The following is a 24,161-nucleotide window of genomic DNA, read 5'->3' as shown; positions in this document are numbered from 1 at the left end:
AAGAATGGCCATCAAGAACATGGCACTGGGCGGAGACTGCAGAGGAACGTGATCACCGGAAACCTGGGGTCGAACCAAGTCGAGGATATCTCATAACTTACAACGAATTTTTGGAATGTGGCCGATTTCCTTAACATCCTGTCTTGGCAAATCTTAAGAACGCATCATTCAATTTTGGCTCGGGAGCCACCGAGAAGACAATCTGTGATTTCCCTACACTACACACCCCTAGGAGGTTGTCACACTCCCTTCTTTTTCTTAGGCATCCTTTTAATATGTAACAATTTTTTTTACACACTATGGGGAATTTTGTTTAATAGTGCCGGAGGACAGGCATGTATGTGAAGGAACACATCATCCATACCTGGCTTGTGAAGAAACCACGAATTTTACACGAAAGCACAGCAAATACGATGACCCCACTGACTTCAAAGCGACAGGGCCAGGGTGTAAACATGAGAAGCGTGCTGCAAGAAGGTTTAGTTGCTCAGAAAATGATCAAAATGTGCAAAATGCTGGGGCTTGCATATATTCAACCAACTTTTGTGTACAGCAGCTGTAAATTCATATGTATATGTGTCAAGTCATGCAAAATATTGTGGCTATCAAAGCATCAATACACACCTTTTGCGTGTGCACAGTGTTCAACATGGATTTAAATTGATGGCGTGTGTTTAGTTATTGTGCTGATCTGTTATGTGTGCAGAGTGTTCAACATGGATTTAAATTGATGGCGTGTGTTCAGTTATTGTGCTGATCTGTTATGTGTGCACAGTGTTCAACATGGATTTAAATTGATGGTGTGTGTTCAGTTATTGTGCTGATCTGCTATTCTATGTGCAAAGGTGCGTGTATTTTCCAGCATTTTCCATGTCTGCGTTATGTGAGTGGTTCTGAACAGCAAGACTTTTTTATAAGGTTTATCGCTACATAGTAACCTGAAATGCCGTGTAGTCTCTCGACACATTTTATGTAGCCTTTTTCCTTTAGTTTTCTGTTTATATATAGGACCCTTTTCTTTGTGTAAAGCGAATCAATTGTTTGCAATTGGAGTTATAAATGTTGCTATACTCGCGGACAAAATTTCGTGGCTCTACAAAAAAGGCTACACAGAAAAGGGAAGTGGCGGGCTCTTGATCCATGTCCCCTGGAGGATGGGTTAACCTCATTTAAATCCACCCACCCTACACGCACCCCATCCCAAAGCACCCATATTCTGAATACATGCCATGGCATGGTTTAAAAGTGTGTATCCTTCCCTTTTCTGTCTAGTTTCCACCGCAGAACCTTCCAGGTGGCGGCACATTTAGTGAAACCTTGATAATTTGAACTTGCTCAATTCGAAATCTCGGATATGAATTTCTGCGATCCTGTAATCTCTCATGTGACTAATTGTAGAATTCAAAGTGGCTGCCTGCACCAGCCATGTTCATTCAAAGCTTTTCGGTGCTTTGCTGCAATGCTCGATCCCGATTTCGCTGCAAACCAATGAAGCGACACCACCTCGGAGCAGCGAAGTGGTGCCGCACCGCAAAGCGATGCTTATGTTTGATATGACATAGCGCCCGAACTCTAGGCCTCCCAGCACAGAAAACCACTTTGTGGCACAGCTTGCCGACCACCAAAGCACGTCCCTGCAGAGGCGAAGGTGTGCTGCACTGCCATGAATACACTCAGCGCTTCACCAAGGCACGGCCGGACTGCAGGTAGAGATGCGTGCACTGTTGGTCTTTCTCCAGCCCGGCCATAGCCAAGGCAGCGCAGCTCGTGGAGGCACTGGCACCAAAGCATCTTTCACTCATAGCAGCGGCTGTGCATATCCTGCGACACGACCCATCTTGCTCAGTGGCCTTGACGGAGTGACAACACACAATGACCTACGCCTTTTAATTTACTGTATTTACTTTCGTTAATGACTATTTAACCTACTCGCATAATGAATCCCTCATGCCACTGAGAATTTTTAAAAAAGCACCGTTTGTGCCTCTCCGTTTTGCGGTGCGGTAGGTGGATGGGTGGGTGCGTATGAGAGGGGGAGAGGCGAACTCAGCTGAGTGCCAGCACCCTAGACTGGAGTACCGCTGGTGGCTTGCTCGGCTGGTCCAGTTGCGCAAGCCTGGCATTCAGTACCTTCTCTTTATCACTGCAATTGGGACGGGCGTCGTCCACTGCCACTGCCAGATTTTTTGAACATTTTTCTTGGCACCAGCGACTTCAAATTAACGACGTTTTATAGCTGAGCCAATGCATGAGGCCTTTACTAGAATTCTGCATTGAGCATCCTGTACAGTGGATTCCAAGTGCAAAATGCCGAGCATCAGCAAGCAATTTCAACAGAGTCATGATCTCTAAACAGCTTCCCACCCAGAGCAATAGGATAGGAGAGGATGCGCTGTTTATTGCAAATCTTTAGCTGCAGAATTCCCAGTGTCATGCCATCTCTTCCTCTGGGAACATGGAATAACCTTGCTCAGTCTGGTGCCTGCAAACCATGGGGAGAACATCATCAATAAGAAATGCATCCTCTTCCAGCAAATGCCAATGCATTTGAACATTTATAGAATTTGTGCGCCTGAGGTACCATAAACTATGTCTTTCATAAAGCAATAATACTACCAAACAATGTTGAACAAGCACAGGAAGTGCCTAAAATTTCTATAAAATGAAATAATGCCCCCTTAATGGTGAAAGTCTTTATAAAGAATACCAGTGCACTTTTTTTCAGTGATTTTGCCCTCCCTGAGTAGAGCAGTTTTCTCACTCCTTTCACAGTTGCATCGATGCCTGTGCTACAATATAATTCATATTAATTGAGGTGTCACAAACATATCACTGCCCAATATGCGGCGTTTTGGAAGGTTTGGTTAAAATTCTGAGAAGATTTCCAAGAACGTATGGATCCCCAAATTTGTGATTGTGTATTTTCACCTTTGGAATGGTGCGCAAGACGGCACACGCGGATCACCATGGAGGACTTAATTATGCATAATTATATACACAATTGAATTTCTTCTCCCCTATAATTTAAATTTCAAGAGCCATGGCTATGATGTCAAAACTTGGTTCAGGAGGTGTGTTGTGCAAAAAGCTGGTATAATCATCTGCTTCATTGTTCTAATCCAATAAAACTCTTGTGTCAGCCTGCATAAAGCACTGGAATGACAACAAAGATGCAGCTCTAATACTTGTTTTTCCACATCTCGTGTGACATGGAGAGAGCTTTGACATCATAGTCACCATTCAGCTGAAGAAAAAATTCAATAACACGCTATTCACCAGCAGTAGGCGAATTCTGCGTGGTGATGTGATGCATGCTTACTTTACAAATACAGTAGAACCCCACTATAGTAAACTCTGATATAGTAAAGTGAAACTTAAGTCCCAGTTCATCTTCCATAGACAACTGTACATTTTCCCCCCTTTATAGTAAAGACATTTTCGGTAAAAATCGGTTATAGTAAAGTGCGCCTGGCCGCCACGGCGACGGCTCCCACGATATGACATTGCCACCCGCGTGCTACCTAGAATTGTGAGAAAAATAACATCGAGTGTCCTTTTGAGTGGCTTTATCACTAGGCTTCGCAGCATTCAGAAAAAGCCTACTTTACGGAGGCCTTGGAGTCGTGAGGAAAAGCACGCAGCGCGTAGGGGGGAAAAAAGTAAACCTGTCTACAAACATGAAAAATAGGCGGAAGGTCGATTCAGAAAGTAAGGGAAAGTAAAAGTGCCGCAAGAAATAGGAAAGAGGAAGAAACAGGAGAACATTCACAGCCCTGTACAACACGAAGCATGAGGCAGCGGAGGCAGGAAGTGGAGGTGTAGTGTGTACGGTCTAGCAGCACTTGACTGCCATGCGCATTTATCATTTATTGCCTTTTAAAAAACAGAAACGGCAAAAAGTAGCACCGTGTTCATGTAAGGCTTTGGTTTTCACATGAAATCAAACTTGGTTGTATTTGTAGCCGCAGTGTCCTCATGCTTAAGAGGTACTTACAAGATGTAAAAAATTTTATAACTGAAAAAAAATTGCACAAAGAGATGATAAGAGAGAGATGGAAGGTATTCAGAGTGTTTTTTTCATTAAGCAACAAGACATGTTCAGTAAGTAGGCATTTAATTACCAGACAGCATCTTCAGGACCATATGTCATCACCAACAGCTGATATAGTAAAGACCCTGATATAGTAAAAATTTTTGCTGGTCCCAGTGATTTTACTATAAAGGGTTTCTACTGTAATCAGCATCACTACAAAGAAGAAAAACATCACCAAAATTTAACATCTTTGCTTTTTTAAGTAGTATACACACCACACTTTTGCTTGCACATTTTCTTCTTTCAAGTGAAGAGTTTGCATTAGTATTCACTAATCATCCTGTGGTATCTCGCTACTACTGCTCAATAAATTATGATTAAAATTTTCCTTAATGCTGCTTTGGCTTCCCCAACTGATCAATGGCTGCAATCCGTTTGCCATGTAAGGAATGAAAACAAAAATTGCAATGCAACTGCTAATACACAGTTTAATTCATTACACCACTTTTGTCAGACTGCTGCAACAACTACAATGATAATAAATAATGTATCAGTGGTTTTATTGCAGTCTCTTTCATGCCTCACACGACCTTACATGCCAAAACCATTGTTCAGTGGATGAAACTTAACAGCATCAAGGGAGCAATTCAATTACAATTATTCAGCGGTTGCAGGCGAATACCACATGGTTATCCATGTATTCTAATGTTTTATGCATCATTACAGGCAGGAAAGCATGGAACTAAAATTAAACATCTACAGTGCTTTAACTTTTAAGCTCGATAGTTTTCCTGCATCTTCTGACACCTCAGCAAGCATTATGCCATCACTGTACACACAGAACGGCAACTTTTTTCATGTGCACAACTCCACTGCCATGTGCCATCAGCGAAAAGCACATATAACAGGGCAAAGCCAAGCTGCGCCTCAAAGGACAACTTCAAATTTATTTTGAAAGTTACCATTTTGTGAAGTAAAAAATTCTGAGCTTACTTTTGACCATTTCAGAGAAACAATGGCCCAAGCTGAAGTGCCAATCAATTTGTATGTGTCAGTTTTTTAACAGTATCTGCAACGTCGTATGTTGGTCTCTCAACGTCACCGGTGGGTCAAAACATGGTTCCGGTTTCCTGCTTTTTGCCCAACTAAATCACCTCTAACCAGTATATTGAAAAACGGTTTACCGTAGTTCAGAGAGGAAGCTCTAAGGAAAGTGTTTTATTAGGTCAAAATGTCCAGAAAACCTTGGAGTTGCCCGTTATCACTGGGAGGATGCAAGGTGGTGGAACCAGCAAACACACCGCGCCATTCACTTCAGCAATTGTGCCTGTGCTGTAGTGCTCAAGAAAACTGCTGTCGCACTTTGTCATTTGGATAGTACGGGGAGAATCTGAATGTGCGGCCAAGCCCTGAAAAGCACTGCCATCCCCCCGTCACCGGTAGCGGCGCAGTTTTATTCCTTCCACAACATGCTTTTATGCTTCTGCACTGCACACTAAAGGAAAAAGAGAATCAGCTCGAAGGTGTTCCTCGAGCCGTGGCTGGTTTTCAAGTGCTCATGGCAGATTATGTTTCTTAGGAAAATTTGACTGCAGATGCACTCTTTATTAGAGGACTCCAATGAAACAATAAATAAACAAAAATCTTGTTCAAGATACGAAAAACTAGATGGACATCACAATGTTTTTCATCGTGCTGAGTGAGTTTTTGTCACACCCTTTCCGAGGCAGTGGAACAAGTTAACAAAGGACACCGTGATATGCTGAGTACATATGTGCACATTGCGGATCAACCTCATCACAATGTGAATTTGTCTACTATGCTTCCTCAAGTAGCCCGTTAAACCATTTAGGACATGTAAATGTAAATTTATTGTAGACGTCCAGAACCACAGAAGAAGTCAATGCAAGGTTTCAAATTTATCTACTGACCATCTTTCAAGTTGACAATGAATGCACGTTTAAAATGCAGATCTCTCTGATAGGGACACCGAAAAGCCTACGGCAGAGGTGAGTAGAAAATGCACCTTTGCATTTCTATAACTGCAATTTTTAAATAGCTTTCAGGTGATGATGGTGAGGAGGCAGCATGCCCGACCAAGCCTCAAATATGCCACAGGAAGCGCGGCATCTTGCTCTACATGTTCACGACAAACGAGTGCTTTCTTTTTTTAAATTTCATCCACAGTAGTAACTTACTTGGCACACTGTTCGATGATGAGCTGGGCAAGCTCATGGATGCGCGAGTATGGCCTTGGATTCTGCATCAGCTGCTGAAGCATTTCCAGACCACCCTCCTCTCGCACCAGGGGGCAGTACTTGTCAGCTGCATAGGAAGAGCGCAGCGCTTGCCTCATTCTGCAGACTTGCAGTCTAGAAGGTGCTGCAACGCACTGCCTTCCACAGAATGTGGACAGATCTGCGCTTTGGAATCTGACGGTCACCTCTTAATTCAATCCTTTGCACAATGCACCACAAGAAAGAGTGCTTGCGTCCACAGTGAACATCTTCATTTTGCAGACTTACAAGAAGGAGCACAAGGCCCGTAAAATATGCTGCAGAGCTGACCAGTAAGAGCTACATCTCAAGCCTTTCTCTACCAAGTGGGCGCAAGTTTACTGCCACCTGAAAAGAGGTAGCCTCGTGCTTAGAGAGGAGACACTGCACATGAAAAGTGAAGCTTGTAGCAGAAATAAAGAATTTTCCATAACTGCGTGGTGAGAAATAAATAAAAAAAATAATAATATGATTCCCCCTACTTTGGCTAACACATCTGCTTCTGCCTGATGATGGTCAGGATCACAAAGTCCGGCTATGAAAGAGACAGACCAAAAGTTAGCCATTACTTTGCTTGTAATTTCAGCTACAGAGTGCTGCATCACTATTAGCAGCGGTGATAAGTGCTGCTCTTGGACAGACCGCTAGTTAGCTCTCAACCCAGATGGCATATGGCTGCAGCACACGATCAATATGCAGTTTTCTAATTGCACATCCCAGGTATGTCCTAGATAAATCCTTACCGTTCATCAGCAGATTAATGATTGTGCATGCAAAAGAATGACGTGCCCTGAGCACATCTTCATCTTGTGCGGCATCGCTTTGAGATGTGTGCATGGCATCGTTGCAAAAGAACACGAATGTGTCACGGTGACTGGTGGTTGGCATCGTCTGCTAAAGCAGACGATGGCAGCCTTCTTGTAAGGTCATGTGACCATAACGCTACTTCCTGTCAGTGTGGAAGCCGATACCTGTCAGCAAGTACCTAGTCTGAGACTGGAAAATCGAATGTATTCATTGCGTAAATCCGACAGAGCAAGTGCAAGTAGGGCCTTTTTTTTTTTACCTACACCAGCTACACCACATGTGGCAAAATTAGGTACCTCCAATGGAGTTTTGCTACACTAGTGTAACTGGTGTAGATGAGAATTACTCTAGCAGCACTCCCCATGTGCAAACATGCGCACACCAGTTTGTGCTGTCAGTGGGAGTGCTCGAATGTTTCATTATGTCTGGGTGTAAGCGTGTGTATTCAAGATCGCAGGCTCTGTGTGCATGTCAATAGTTTTTCAGCAACATCTAGATATACACCTATCTACATAGACAAATGCAGATGAGTACACCTACATATATACATGTTGCCTGATGAAAGAAGACCGGCTACTAGAGATGTAAGAATCAGTATCTCCAAATTCATGCTTTGTGGTGCGTAATGTGATTTGCAGAGAGCAGCCAGTAGCACGTGGCAAACTGCACATACATATACTGGATGCAACTTTAAGCACATGCCTATAGCGACGTCGCGGTTCCTTTGACGGTTACATCACATGTATATTTAGACATTTCATTTACATAACGAGATAATACAATTTTCAAACAATGTTGAAGCTTCATTTGATACAAAATAGAACTTGGGTTGCTACCTGAAGCCATTTGAAATCACTATAATTTGAAGAAAGCAAAACAGAAGTAAATTCAGCGCTACTCACTGACTGCTTCTATCACAGCTGATTCCACTTTCCCTAGCTACCAGCAAGTTTGTTCCTTCCCTGACAGGTCGAATCGCCGGCCTTGCACAAAATCTCTGACAAGAAAAGCTGTGGCAGCCAGCTTGGTTCCCGACACCTTGTACAACTTCGTAATTGGTCTGAACTTGTGAGTGCAAATTGAAAATGTGCTTGTTGCAGCTGCTAGTACCTGTAACAAGTAGGGCTTACTGGTAACAAATAGTAATCAGGCATCTTCACTGTCATGAGACACTTTTTGGCAGAAAATCTTGTAGCTGAATAAATTCATATTCTGTTCACAGTATGAGCCGAATTTCTGACGAGTAAGCATGGAGTTCACAAGCCATGATTGGGCCAGCTGCATGTGGTGACAATATTCATTACCATAGGCCCAGCCATGTGCGTTGCAGGATATCACAACAATTAGCAACAAAGGCTTCTTCCACATCCCTTTAATTAACCCTTTACTGCAACAACTGCAGTCCCACTATTCCCTACTTCCTCATCTCATCTGCCAGCAATGCTATCTGCTGCCCTGCTAAGCTTGGAATCCACTCACTCACCCTAAGGGACCGCTGATTATCTTCCCTTTGTATTACATTCCCATGCGTGCCGCTTATCTATTTCAGCCACGATACTATCAACTTGCGCTTTTTCCCTGACCGACTGTGTTTAATTCCCATCTCTTAATGTTACCAATGCAATTTCCCTTACATAGCTCACTGCATCATCCACAGTTTAATCTCAAATGAAGTTTGAGGTTTCTCCCCATAGGCAAGCAGCTTGCTGGCAAGATAAATCTATTGTATGAAGTAAAATCTCATTAATTTGACCCCATTAATTAAAAAAATCAGACAATCTGAACCAGAAACGGAGTTCTGCCGAACGCCCATGTAAATCTATATAGAGTTGGACACTTGTTAATTCAGACACAGGCGGGATCGCACCAATTAATTCAGGTAGAGGGTGAGGTCGAGGCATGACCCGCGAGGCTAGCGATCATCCAAATAGACTTCCCTGAACCTGACCTGCATGCACCAGTGATGCCCACGAGCTTCAGGCATGACCATTATGGAAGATGTGACATTGATAGGAAGTCCCTAAATGCTGAAATACAGCCCAGTAAAAAGTTTCAGTTTTGCTTCCCTTAAAATCACGCCATCTCATTGCTGACCCCATTTCAAACACCGCTTTGTGTGTAAATCCTCTTTTAGTTTCGTTATGGGGTGGCATAACACTGTTCTAACGCCTAGCATATTTATCTTTCTTGCATCCATGTGCTTTATCATCTCATTTATGAACTTTAAAGCACCTTTTCAGGCTATTGCATATGAGGTGGGGTAATAATCAACAAATTATATTACAGATTGTCATGGGGATATGCGCATTTCAATGTTTGCTCCAAAGTATGATGCGCAGGTGATGGCAGCGACAGAGCGGAAGATCAGTCGTTCCAGTCTGACACGGCTTATGAAAACAAGATGGAAAAGGATATGGTATGAGCATGCAGATGAGCAACTTGAAGTGGACGGCCGGTGCGATGGGATATGCGTGACAGAAGTGTACAGATGCATGGAGATGGGATGAGCTACAATAAAATTTATAAAAAAAAGATCGCTTAGCACAAGTTAGCACATGCAAGTACTAGGATTGTTTGTAGCTACGCGGAATAGGCATTTTTTTATTTTCGAGTATTTAAGAATTTCGTATTCCGAGTATTTCAAGAATTAACCCTATACAGATTTACACGGGCATTAGGCGGAACTCCGTTTCGGGTTCAGATTGTCCGATTTTTTTAATTAATGGGGTCAAATTAATTAGATGTTACTTCATACAATAGATTTATCTTGCCAGCAAGCTGCTCACCTATGGGGAGAAACCTCAAAGTTCATTTGAGATTAAACTGTGGATGATGCAGTGAGCTATGTAAGGAAAATTGCATTTGTAACATTAAGAGATGGGAATTAAACACAGTCGGTCAGGGAAAAAGCGCAAGTTGATAGTATCGTGGCTGAAATAGATAAGCGGCACGCATGGGAATGTAATACAAAGGGAAGATAATCAGTGGTCCCTTAGGGTGAGTGAATGGATTCCAAGCTTAGCAGGGCAGCAGATAGCATTGCTGGCAGATGAGATGAGGAAGTAGGGGATAGTGGGACTGCAGTTTATCCGCAATACAGGTAAGCTTTGTCTGAATAATGACCAATTTTACAGGATAGATTGGCTTTGAAAGATTGCCTTTTAAGGTGGGAAAAAGGCACTAATATCGCTGTGCAGCACTTTCACGAAACATGTGAAAAATTGTAACTGTCACTTAATTTTCAAATCTAGTTGCTTATTAAAAATTACTGTGATGCAAACGGTTCTTGGCAGTTTATCAAGACCATTCAAAGATTTTACATCACCTTCTTCCGAGAGCTACTAGAAGGCTGCCATCTATGACCTGAAGCTATCTGCCAAATGCACTCCCTTCCATCCTTATTCGTCTACCCACTTCCCTCTCGTTATTCAGATATGTGGTCACTACCTGGCCTGGGTAGATATACTCACTGTTCCCCTTCAACACTGCTGACCATTGTTAACAATGTAAAGAAGAAGATGTACATTCCGCTATCCACGCTCCCATTGCACAGAGCGAGAGCCCACCCAACCTAGTTGACAGCAGATTATTTCCAGCACTCCTCTCGTAGACCTCAACATCGCCAAGTACCGTATTTACTCGAATCTAACGCGCACCTTTTTTCCGATATATCGCGTCCAAAAATTGGGTGCGCGTTAGAATCGAGTACGACCCTAAATCTCCGACATCATATCGCCATCGGCATTTCAAAATGGCCGCCTGGTATGCACTTCGAGCCTACTAGCTGGTCTAGCTGTCTATGCCTAGCTGCAGTAGCATCCTTCGTGCAAGGTCAATGTACAACTGGTCGCGCAACTTGGAAGAAAGTACGTGCAGCTGCCTACTGCCAGCGGCATCAACTCGATGATGAGGGCTCCTGCGAACTGTGAGGCAAATTACTAGCGCACAGAAAATAAGATCTGCCAGAACTCCAAAGAACTAGAAAGTAAACATAATATTCTCGCTCAGGAATGAATGCAGTTTTTGTTTCTTGCGTAAGAAAAAAACGTGTCACATTTTTAATAATATTTTAACTTGTTTCTAACGGCCTCTCTCGGCCACTTATTATCCGCTGCGTAGTTGCCCAAAGCTCAGATATGGCTCAGACCAAAGCTTTTTTTATACGCGGGATGGGTGCGTCATCGGCCCCGGTTCAACGTTCATCGTTGCGCGCTGCGTACAGAGTGGGTTATCTGTAACAAACAGTCAGTATTTTATTATGCTAGTTGTGGTAGAGCTTTACAGCAAGGCTAAGACTGTCTGTGCTCGATGAGAAACTGATTGCCGCTGCATGTGCGCATTTCCGGACGATGGGACAATGCTGCGTCACAGCTCGGCGGCTCAACTCTGCCTCCCAGGCACGTCGCAAAAGTGGTGGCTTGTTTTACGGATACACGTCTGCATGAGCGGCGTATCGCTGCATGTTTTAATTGAGCGGTGAAGGTGAGATTTTATTGCCCCCAAGACGCGTGTCGCATTGCTCAAAACCTTCCGTTCCGCTCCCTTTGCTGCGTGTTTTGCTTGTTGCGTCCTATTACCGCACCAACGTTCGCTGAACGTGCTTTAGCTGTTATTACAGTGATGTTCCTATTGTCAATGGGATCTTTCTCATGAACATGTTAAATGCTTAAGTTGTAAATTTGTAACCTCACATTGACTCCTCTCAGTGGCAAATGAAGCGCGAGTAAAATAATGGAATCATGAACAGGGCGAGATTTATTGGAGCAAAGCTATATCGTAGATATTTTGACTTCTCAGACGCATTAGCTTCTAAATACTAGTAATCCCAATTTGAATTGCTTACCTAAGCTCTTACAGGTTGGCGTTCTAGCGCTAGCGTTAGTTATTCCGTTCGTTTGTTTTTGTTGTTCTTTGACACTGATATGTACTTTGTTTGTTAGCAAGATTTTTTGCCCTTTTATAATCGCACCGCGTCTCGTTAGGAGACCTACGCTGAGGATATTTTGTTATCACGAGGATTTCATGAAGAACGTGAATGAGCGGTGGTCGCTTTCCCACACTTAAAGATTTCATTGTCGTGAAGCGTCTATGTAAGTAATCGTGAATTAATAAAGCCTGGCTTTCTATGCAGCACAGCTTCACTCATTTATGCCCTTAGTGAAATGCCTCAAGCCATGTGATTCTATCCATGTGCTTGCCGAATTCACTTGAAGGCCCTTGTTCACAAATGTGCCCGAAGAAATAAGCCCCAGAATGCGTTTACATGACGCGCGACGAAAGACTAGGCTAACGACGACGGAGGCAGAACGATGCTATGATAAGGTGGTTAAAGATGCCGTAACATTTCAGTTAACACAAAACTTGACTGTAGAAATCCATGTCAAGTCAAGTTGGCTGAACAGTTACGGTGTCCATTTTTCTGCCTTATCCGAGCATCGTTCTGCCTCCGTCGTTGTTGGCCTTGTTTTTCGTTCAAAAGTAAAAAGACGATCAAATTCCCCGCCAAAAGCACGTCCCTGTGACGTCACAAGCAACGTCACGTGATTGTTGTGCCTCACAGTTCGCAGGGGGCGCTGGGAGACTAAAGCCTCGCTCAGAGTCGACACGCAGGCTTCTATGGGAGTTACGCTACCATTTGTTCTTCTACCATGCTTCGTGTGCTTTGGTACATGTGCTTTGGTTAGCCTACCCGTTTTCTGCGATTGACCGACCAGTATGGACGTGCCGAAGATTCGTCGAGTTCATCATGATGCCGCATTTAAAAGGAAAGTCATCGTGTGTGCAGAGACGGACGGAAATCACGCGCATTCGGAGTTCCGGAGACATGCGTGCGGGACTGGCGCAAGCAGAAGGAAAAGATTTTCGGCAGCAAGGCTACACGAAAAGGTTTCAGTGGACCGAAGCAGGGCCAGTTCACCGAAATAGAAGAGCGGCTCGCAGAATATGTTCTAGAGCAGCTAGCGGCGCAGCGGCCAGTGACGACGGACCTGCTCAACGTCCGGGCGATGCAGCTAGCCCTACAAACAGGGCTAACGCGGAGCGACATTAAAGCGAGCAGGTGCTGGCTGTCTAATTTTATGAAGAGAAAAGGCTTTTCTCTTCGAAGGCGGACAGGGATATGCCAGAAGTTACCTGAAGAGTACGAAGAAAAGCTGCACAGTTTTCAGCGGTTCGTTCTAAGTTTGCGCCGCAAGTACGGCTACCACCTAGGCCGGATTGGAAATGCCGATCAGACACCGCTGTACTTTGACATGCCTGCCACCACAACCGTTGAAAAGAAGGGGGCGAAGCAAGTGCGCGTGTTGTCTTCCGGCCACGAAAAAACACGCGTCACCGCAATGCTTTGTTGCACCGCGGATGGACATAAGCTGCCCCCGTATCTCATATTCAGGCGCAAGACGCTCCCGAAAGGAATCGTGTTTCCGAGTGGCGTGATTGTGCGCGCCAATGAAAAAGGTTGGATGACAACGGACTTGGTCGCCGACTGGATCGATAACGTCTGGCGCAAGAGACCCGGCGGCAGTTTGGGCCTGCGTGCGATGCTTGTGCTCGACGCTTTCAAGTGCCATCTCGACCAACGCATCAAGGACAAGCTCGCTGCGTGCAACACCGACCTTGTCGTGATACCAGGTGGCATGACATCGCAGCTCCAGCCGCTCGATGTTTGCTTGAACAAGCCAGTGAAAGATAGGATTCGGGCGCTCTACACCGAATGGCTTGTGAGTGGCTGCCATGAATTCACTCCCAGCAACAGAATGAAGCGTGCCTCGCTGCAAGAGTTCACTGGATGGGCGAAAGATGCGTGGTGCACGATACCGTCTGCCATGGTCATCAAGGCCTTTAAAAAATGTGGCATATCGAATGCCATGGACGGCACCGAGGATGAGATGCTTTGGTCCGTCAGCAGTGACAAGGAGTTGTCTGACAGCGACGACGAGTGAACCTTGTGCCGGCATAGTGACAATCTTGGCAAGATAAGCCGTTTCCTTTTGTGTGTGTGTTTTTTAGTGCACCGAGATTAAATCTTTGCTTTTCCAAACGAGACGAAGTTGTATTGCTGTATGAAAGCGTTAGGTGCGCGGTACTCTTTTTCGCGGAGAACGGGTGCGCGTTACAATCGGAGCTTTTTTTTTTTTCGGGAGTGGGGGTCAGAAAAAACGGGTGCGCGTTACAATCGAGGGCGCGTTAGATTCGAGTAAATACGGTAAACCTCCTCTTACAATATTCATATTCTTCCCCTGAATTACTTAGCAGGAAAATCAGCAAATCAAGAGATTATGTGCAGCATCACCAATTCAAACCCCTGAATATTTAATTTCTAACAGTGCTGGAAGCTACTTCACTGTTTTACTGCTTTCAACGGTTGAAGTTTTCTTCTCCAGCCACACTCAGCTTACTACAGGATAAAGACCTTGCATCAACTGTGGTCACACTATTCCGGAAAATTTGGCGCAACATATTGATGGCCATAGCCTTGGACTGCCTTGACTGCGGCCTCAGGAAACACAAAAACATTTTTGTTTGTTTTCTCTATGCGTCGCTATAGTCACGTGGCCTTGTTCCCGTGTTGGCTGTGCAAGAACTCTGTGTTTTATGGCCCCAAAAGCAGCTAAGGCTATTATGTGCAAAGCATGAGGCTACACAAGAGGCGACCATGGCACTCTATACTTGGAGGACAACTTTCTGTGGTTACGATACCATATTTACAGGATCAACACACATCGGCTCGCTGTACAACAGAATATCCTCCAGAAATTTCCCGGATCTTGCTCCAGTGTATTATATACCCTTACAGAATTACTCACATTATTATTAAATCAAGATTTTGCCACAATACTTACCAGTGCAGCGTTAGTACTGAGCATTTTAACATTCATACAATATGCCGTGCGCATGCCGACGGCTGCGGCGCCTTTTGGGAATCCCATGAAGCACAAGTGGGCTGTGGTCTGCGGTGTCTCCCCGTAGATTTCTGTATGCTTTCGTAATGCGCTCGTTCTGACAACGTTCATCAAGTGGGACATTGATTACTCGCGAAACTGCCATTCACATAGACCTTCAGTGATGTGAAGGTACACATTTCTATGTAGTTGGTAGCTTTAAAGCCATTAGTTCAATGTCAAGAAGGAAATGAAACTGAGGCCAGACGTGTCTGAACTACATGGTACAGTAACATTGTTCAGGAAGCTCTGCCCCCAGCCATGGCTACATATTCACAAAAATGTGTGCCCAAAGTATACAGAAGGGGTTATACACACCTAAATTCATGGCTACCATCAACACCAACCTTTCCTTGTAGTCATTTTTGCTGTTACTAATCAAACTAATTCCTGACTGCAAGCTGCTTCACTGTACTGCCACCCATTATTAATTGATATAAAGCATTTCTTGAAGGGCAGAAAGAGAGGAAAGCCCAAAGCATGCTGGCCTCCTCAAAGTTTGTTGAAAGCCTATAGGGTTCCTTGAGCCAAAATAGATTGAGGACCACTGCTCTAGGACCATGTTACTGTGTGCATCAGCTTCTACAATGTTCAAGATCATTATGGGAATTTCAAGGACCTTGCCATAAAGGTTTACTGCTAGCCTGACTGCCTTCTGTCACAGCCATCTAGCAGTAAGCCCTGACTATGTCCATTTCAGGGTATATGAAGTTTAACCTTACAAAGTGACGCAGGCCAAGAGAGAGGCAGTGTCCATCTCACCTTATTAGTTTCGTATTAGTATAATACAAAAACTTTCAAAAGCAGCACAAATATTATTTGAAAATTCCGTGATATTCAATGGTTCAAATCTGCAAAACCTGTAGGTAAGGCATGACCAATTTTTCTGCAGTAGTGTTTAAAGTGATGACATAATTACAAATTAAAGCTCAGGCTTCTTCTCGCCTCACGGCAGCGCAGAGGCTAAGTAATGATGTCATGGACGGTGACATTTCAAAAATCCCTATGATTTTGCTTATACCCTGGCAAGGGTTATTGGAAGCCACATAACAAGCTCCGTGGGCTTTGCTTTCAATGGTGTTGGCTTTCGTTCTTGAAGCAAGCATTTCTGCATTGGAAACGCACCGCCTCTGTAGATATCATCATGCGCTCCTCTAACGCTGTGCCAGCAAAGAAGCCTGAACGCCACCACGGTTTTGTTCAACCATTACGTCACTATTTTAAATTATAGCCCAAAAATACTCTGCATCCGTTACTCAGCATATTCACATATTCTACCCCTGTTCGTTAGATTTCAAAATGTTTCAGCTGCTCTTCGATCTACCAGAAGAATTCAGCAGCTTCAGAAGTGCAGTCACAAAACGAAACTCCTCTCTCGGCTGCTTACCACAAGATACCTGTGCATCAGTTTGATGTCCGCCCAGTAAATGTGGAGCGTAAACTTACGGTAGACTTGAGTCAAGTTGGCCAGAGCCCACACGGCCCAGTGCTGGGCTTCCGGGGTGTGTTCGCACTGCAGCAACCGCAGGATTGGCTCGAAGGAGCTGCAAAAACAACAGGTTGTCACTACGGCACTTGGCGTCATCCACTCCCTACAGGTCTGCTTAAGAAGCCGGACAGTGCAAGGACCACTGTTTGGGTCTCCATGCAAAAAATGGTGACCAACACAAACCGTGAATGCGCTACATTGCACAGCATTGCAAAGCGTTGCATTATGCAAGCACATGACTCGAGACGGGGCACGATGATACTGGAAAAGCTGAGAGCCATGTTTTGCAGCTGCAGATATTTTATTTTTTTCCTTTGTGACGAGAGCAATAGTGAATTATGAGCGGCCTTAAAGGCGACAAATAACTAGAAGCCACTATTAATAGTATCAGCGCCAGACCTTTTCAGATGCACAAGAGCTATGGTCATCAAGTACGAACAGTGGACAGACCATATGAAAGGCTAAAACAGACAAATTACTGCAGATACACACTCTGCAGCGTATATATAAAAGTTTCTATGACTGCTCGCCAAAATTTTCTTTAGAATCAATTTTTTTTTTTTTAGCCAGCAGAACTTTACATTTCACATACCTCTGTTACCCATTATGCCCACTACACTCACTAGGCTAACAGGCTTTGAGAATGGTACAAGGAGTTCTCACAAGATGCATGCAATGCCCAGTGGGAGTGAGCAAAGAAGAGAAGTGTTTGTGCTGGCCCCTTAATCAATGGCATAAAACACAGTTCACACACAGGTGCAGAACAGCTCCATGTGCCTTCCTTGGGCAAGCATCTCTGCTTCCACACACAGGACAGGAAGAAAGCCTTAGCCCTGCCATGGTGGCTCAGGGGATGCAGCACTTCAATACTGAGCCGGGGGACCTGGGTTCGGTCACAGTAGTGGCAGCTGTGCTTCGATGGAGGCAGAACGCAAGGCGCACACGTACTGCACAATATCAGTGTATGTTAAAAAAGCCTAGGTGGCCAAAATTTTTTGGAACCCTTCACTACGGCATCCCTTTGGAACAGTAAAACCCCATAAAACCAAACCAAGATGGTCTTGGAAAAATATCAATTATATAGCTGCAAGCATTCTAGAGGTGCCAAGGCTGGTAGCCATGCACCTCTCGTATACCATGCCTTCTAAACATAGCTATTACCAATGCAAAGAGCAGGCACACCATGCAACTTTCTGCATGCCGCAGATAATGTGCCGGGCATCAATATCTGGATGCGACGCCATGTCTGCTTAATATTGCGGTCAAGGGATGTCATTGCTCTACCATTTAGTTTCATTGATGCTACGACTGTAATACTCAACCTATATATTATCTGCCTATTTCTTCGGACTTTTAAAATTCTGTTTGCTTAAAATCAGCACTAAAAAAAATTTGACAATGGGGAAAATTTTTTTAAATGTTTGATACTCAAAAGGGCGGCTCCTAAAGGGCGACTGCCATGCTTCTACGCCTGGCCTGCAACAAGCAGCATATGGGAGGTCATACAAATCATGACAAAAAAAAAAAAAAAAAAGTGACCAGTGCGGTCAGTGGCAGACGGGGGAGAGTGCGTGCGTGCATGTGTGGTGACACATACCGATAGTTGATGTTGCGCTTGGTGACCAGTGCCCAGCGGTCAATGGCCCGCCGCATGCGATCCAGTACATCTTTGCGGGAGACGGCCTGAATGGAGGCTCTGTCCCAGCAGGCAGCCCCATCCGACAGGATGTGGGCCAGGATGCCAGCCGCATTGTAGCTCACCTCAATGCCATCACTCTCACTGTCCAGCAGCTCACTGAAACGTTCGCCCACAGTCACCGTGAAATGCAACGGGGTGCCTAAGGGATGCAATCTCTCCAGACACATTGCGGCAAAGCCTTCCAGACAAGCAGTACTCTTAACACACCACACAAGCTAAGCATACATCTGAACCCGACATGTCACTTGGTGCCCCACACTTCAGAAAATATCGCAATTACTGCTCCCCAGTGCTTTGTTCCAAAGGCAAACTTTAATCATGCCTTTTTGATGCCTCTGCATTGCTGTCGCAAGCAATGCGAATTTAATATTTCTATTTTAAGCACTAAGAAGTGAAAGTGGATAAAAATAAATAAGCAAAAATTGATATACTGAGAACAGCTTCTTGCATAGTAACTAGCTTCCCATGATTCTAATTCTGTGAAAAGCCACGAATTTAAGCATGCTTTCCTGGATTGCACATTAGAAGTCATCACATTATAATTTTTGACACTATCCTTGTTGCAGATATCAGTACAGGAATGAGAGAATGATAGAGAAAATGACTAAGTCACCTTATCTGAATGAATATGAAGTGAGAAGGCAGATTTTGAGGACTCTGCAGAATTTTATACAAGATACTACCATGTTTATGATGAAATCTCAAGCTGTTCAGGCTGACCATATGATCATGTCAAGTAATACTTCACAATGCACACCACATTATATTCGGAGCTATGCTATGCACACAGGGCCTGTGCAAAGCAGCCTTTGCCGCCAGCTTTGAGAGCCACTAGAGGAAGCCAGCCAGCTTGCAGTGGGGAAAAGCAAAGAAAGTAAACAAAATAAGGAGGTAGTTCACAGTGAGCAATCGCAATGTTTGAACATACCACAAAAAAAACCCACTGGTACCAACCCATTTGGAAAAAGCAAAGCAAGCCAAAGATACACAGAAGGCAGCGACTAGTATTGTTCCCACAAAGCCAGAAGGAACAGTTTGACGACAAACATAAATCACCACAACACGCACCTGAACACCAGCAGGTACTCGTCCCGCATGAGACGTGGCCTGAGCTCACGCACCTCAGCCACGTTGCCCTGCAGCAACACAGGAAAGGCCTTACAGTTGGTATCCACAACCCCCGCCACTTCAGACAGCAGCAAGCTACAACGGTGCTAAGATGAAGTTCAAGGGCAGCAAACAGCTCTGCATCCCACCGCATCTTGAATTACATTAACTCTGCAATGCCCGCAAGTCCAAAATTTCATCTTCTTCACCAGTGCAGAAATGTGTCTGTGTGCTGGGTTATGATACATAAGCAGCTAATGCAATTACAGTCCATCTGGGATATATCGAGCCTGCATTTATTGCATTATTAGGGAATCCCCCAGAAAATTCTATGCAAATTTCTGTCTGTGAACGTCTGTGAACGAAACATAAATTAGACAATGTATTGTGCCCTTGGAAATGACATGCTTCCTCTCATGATCGCTGTTGCCGCGCGGAGCAGTGCCAGCTATGCTCTAGGGTACTTACAAAACAGAGTGATCTGACAAAAGTTGCATGTGACTGGCAGTAGCCCTCACTCTGGCTGCACCATTTGTCACACTACACTGCTCCCTTGTGGGGAAGCCAGCAGGAAAGACAACGCTGGCCATGTGGTGAAGCTAACCTAGCTGATTGAACCAGATTTCTGGTAGTTCACACCAGGCTTGCTCCGCATGCCTTGATGCTGGAGGCATTGCAAAAACTAACATGCAAAAACTAACAGTACTTTTATTACAATAAAATGCAGTGAAAGCTCGTTAATTCGAACCTCGATAATTCGAATTTTCAGATAATTCAAACTACACTACTTGGTCAGGCCAAGCTCCATAGAGATCTGTGTATAAAAAAGCCCGTTAATTCGAACGAGAGTCGGTTCCCCTACGGATAATTCGAACTACATGTCACCGTGTCTGGACGGCTCAATTGGCGCACAGCACGTAGCCGAAAAAAAAAAACACCTCCGTTAAAGTCTGGCATAGTTAGCAGCTGCGCCGCGCCCAAAACAGGGACAGAAGATGAAATTATGTGAAACCAAGGCAGAGTATTAAAGCCTAGCAGGCGCCATGCCGGGAGCAGCGGCAGATGCCTGCTCTCTCTTCCACACAACCTCCGAAATTCACAATTAAATGCCGTTAAATTGAACCCTCTTAATCAGAAAATACGGATAAGCCCAGCCAACGCCCATGAAAAGCTATGACGTCGAACAGGTGCACGCTACGAGTTACGCGGGAAAACTTTTTTTTTTTTTTTTTTGCGAGAGTCGTCCATCCTTTCAGCCATCAGTCGTCAACAAAAGTATGCGGTCAGCCATGATTATGACACTGACTTTTAGAATCGTTCGCTTCAAAAGGCATTTGCTGCTACCGCGAGTTCCCATGAATGAGTGGCAGTCGACGCCCCCCTCCCCTCCCTCAATCGCCCATGGCATAAGGCGAACATACAGAAAACAAGGCTTGCAGAACCGGACAAGCACTGGCACTTGCTAAGTCACTTCTCCTCTTGCTAGAGCTAACGTCAAAAAGTAAACACACTGTGATGTTATCGTTGTGTAGCATCTTGAGGCACTGCCAAGAAACGCGTTGTGGACGGTGACGGTGCGAAACGAAGGGACGTGCTAACAACACCGATGCCTTCTTTTTTTTTTTTTTCTCAAATTCGCAGGCAAAGATTGAAGGTGGGTGGGTTCATTATGCGAGCAGGTTCGTTACACTAGTAAATGCGGTAAATTTACCGTAACGAAAATGGTTCTTGTCAGCTTTTTTGACACCATTCGATAAATCAAACTTTTTTCCTCGGTCGCGTGAAATTCGAATAAGCGAGCTTTTACTGTATTACTGTGCTTACAGTGCACTGGCAATATGATCACGCCTTTTACGCTAGGCAGCAGTCAGTCATAAAGCAATGTACTCCGAAGTTTCGATGCAAAACAGGCTAGGCCTAGCGACACTCAGCCATCAGTGTGTTGCCACTGCACCAGCGAGCAGCGCAGCCCTGGAGAATTCCCGTGCATAGCATTGGTTCACTGCACTTTTACTACCCGATCGTAAGTAGCCTTATTCAGTACCGTGTTTTATATGTCGAATCAAAGTCATACCGAACTATACGCACATCGCCTTCGAGTCTGATATATCAGGGATCAAAATATCCGCCAAATACAGGATAGAGTTGTCCTGCTGACAGACTTAAAGCGCTACAATCTGTTTAAACATTTCATTCTTTTAAGAACCTAATAGCCTAATAACTTGCAATAAGCCTGCTGTTAAAAATGAAAAACACTAAGCTTCATTAACCATTTGAGGGTTCTTGCTGCACTGTAATGGCATCAACTGCACATTTAAAATTTTTAGCCATACTAAAGATAAATGTTCCCTGGGAGGTGCTGCCACCTCTAAAAACTGGCAAGAAGCATTAAAAATTTCTTATGCTCTCATCTTGTGGAGAAAAAGGGAACTGATTTCGATCTTCACCATTTCACATAGGTCACGGTGACGGATGCCAAGGTTCAGTTTCTCCTTTGTGGGATCCCGAATGAAGTGAGAATGTTGATGTTAATCTTTGTCGGTGCAGCCCTCACTCAGACTGATTACCGAAGGGGGGCGAGCGGGGGGGGCGGGGCGTATCATCATTCTCTGAAACATTTCTGCAGTTCCAAGCTTTGCTGCCATTATATGCTATCCTTAATTTTTATTTCACTTTCCCCCCTGGCTTTCATTTTGTTTATTGGAAATCAACAATTAAAAAAACTAGTTCTCTGTAGAAGTTTTTTAGAAGAAATTCTGTCCTTGAAGAGGGTCGCAAAAAAAGAAATCATTGCAGCCTAATTACAATCAGCTAAGTTTGATTATTTTTAAGTTTCCATCCTATACATAAGCACCCATTCACATAAATTAAATCTCGAGCGAAATTTGAAACTCCTCCATCAATAGTGGCACAGAGCTATGACCACAGAAATTAAGAGGCTCTTAATATGAGAACTTGCACTGGGCCTTGTTTACCGTTGTGCTCAGTGCTGATTACAACTGTGACGATTGCCTTGTTGTGCCCTGCCAAAGTTCCGATACGTCGCTACCGCTACCAATCACTGGTGACCAAAGCAGCCCAGTCACTGCATCAGCACGAGCTTTGTGATCCTCACCATGACTGGCACAGTGAGCAAGGCCCGCTTTCTGAGAGCAGTCTCTGATTAGAGATTTGAAGAACTTACAGGACCGAGAGAATGCCGACCACACACAGCAGAAAAGCCATGCTGGCAACACGAGTGCACCTCATTGAGTAGTTGAATATGCTTAAGGTGCACGTGGCCAATGCAGCAACGCAGCATCTATGCACATATTCTCACTATTCTCACCACCAGCAGGCCGGCAAATCCTCGCACAGAATTCCTAAAAGACGTTTTAATATACACTTGAGCATTTTCCTCGGGACACTGTGGACTGTTCCACTGAACGAGATTCCCTAGGGTTCCCTGCCTGGCTTTTTTCTGCTGTGCCTTGACCGGCCTTGGCACAGGGGAAAATCTCCATCTTTTCCCTACCTCACATCACCATGGTATAGGGGTGTGCGAATAGTACTTTCTCCAAACCGAATCGAATACGAATAGTGCACTCTTGCTATCGAATCGAATATGAATAATGTAGCTAAAAAGCGAATCGAATACGAATCGAATAGTGAAAGCAGCGAATCGAATACGAATCGAATAGTAGAGCGCTATAGAGCGCTCTACTATTCGTTATAGCGCTGTTATAGCGCTCTACTATTCGTTATAGCGCTGTTATAGCGCTCTACTATTCGTTATAGCGCTGTTATAGCGCTGCGGTAGAGCGCTATAACTCGTGGAGTAATAGATCTGACGGGAAGACGCTGATCTCATCTAGGGGGCACAACTATTAATCTCTACGAACATTGTCAGTGGCTGGTTGTTTTTATCTACAACAATTACGTTTCAACGAGTTTATTTAGTGAACTAGATTGCATGATACAATATATCAGAGATTGCGAATGGCTGAGCGACGCTTTCGTCCGACTTGCGTCCGCGTAACCCGAGGCCATAGAGTTGCGCTTCCCCTGCTGTTGGCTCTTCGAACTAGTTATCGCCGAGCGCGCGATCTCCTCATCGTCCTCTTCTTTTCAGTGACTTTCGTTGCTTTCGTTCTTTCTCAATTAGCTCGCGTGCTCCCCTCTAGCTGGCGCTAGGCGATTACAATTGGCGCTAGGCGACCTGAGATATATAGTGCAGAGATGTATGAGCATGAGCTGACAACATTCATGCAACTCTCATGTCATGCGCCACTCGCATAATAAACTTAACCTCAACTATTGATGATGAAAGTGAATGAAATTTTCAGGGAATAAACATGTAGCGTTACTTCTCGGCAGATTAGAGACGTGTGAACTATGACACGACTACGAGAATTTGCCTCCGCGATTCGTGATATGTCCAATCTTTAAGAATGTTTCCATGCGAAGGGACCGTGTCGCGGCCACGCTGAGGCATGTAGGCTCCCTAAAACGGTGATCTCTGCTTCTCGCGTAGGTTTATTGCGGCAGCAAGCTGTGCCTGCTCGGAGCTGACGCTGCCTTCGCGAGAATGGTCGGAGGTAACCGAGACGTTCATTCGTGCCAGTTATTCGAAAAGTATTAGAAAATTATTCCAAAATTTGCGAAGATATTCGAACAGTTTCGAATAATTTTCAATTGCCACTATTTGATTCGTTTAACGAATCGAATATTATGATATTCGATTCAATATTCGAAAATTTCGAATATTCGCACACCCCTACCATGGTACACATGCATCCACAATGTGGTAAGTGCATCGCGAGTGCGTAGT

The 24,161-nt window shown here is 44.4% G+C and overlaps 1 protein-coding gene across 2 annotated transcripts in view; it reads right to left on the bottom strand.

The window, feature by feature from the left end:
* Positions 1-2,342: 2,342 nt before the first annotated feature.
* LOC146183186 (protein zer-1 homolog) overlaps positions 2,343-24,161 on the bottom strand; it is a 103,540-nt gene continuing 81,721 nt past the window's right edge. For both annotated transcript variants that reach the window (XM_084609074.1, XM_084609073.1), the window contains exons 15-19: positions 19,313-19,380; positions 18,143-18,340; positions 16,503-16,600; positions 6,232-6,358; positions 2,343-2,482 (exon numbers count right to left, since the gene is read on the bottom strand). In XM_084609074.1, the coding sequence (XP_084465200.1) occupies positions 2,431-2,482; positions 6,232-6,358; positions 16,503-16,600; positions 18,143-18,340; positions 19,313-19,380 (543 nt within the window). In that variant the 3' untranslated portion in view covers positions 2,343-2,430. The remainder of the gene's footprint in view (positions 2,483-6,231; positions 6,359-16,502; positions 16,601-18,142; positions 18,341-19,312; positions 19,381-24,161) is intronic.

The sequence above is a fragment of the Amblyomma maculatum genome, chromosome 7, assembly GCF_055883805.1.
Source record: "Amblyomma maculatum isolate TAMU_Amacu chromosome 7, ASM5588380v1, whole genome shotgun sequence".
Classification (NCBI taxonomy): Eukaryota; Metazoa; Arthropoda; class Arachnida; order Ixodida; family Ixodidae; genus Amblyomma; species Amblyomma maculatum.
Note: the sequence above shows the minus strand (reverse complement) of the source record. Positions and strands in the feature narration are given on the sequence as shown.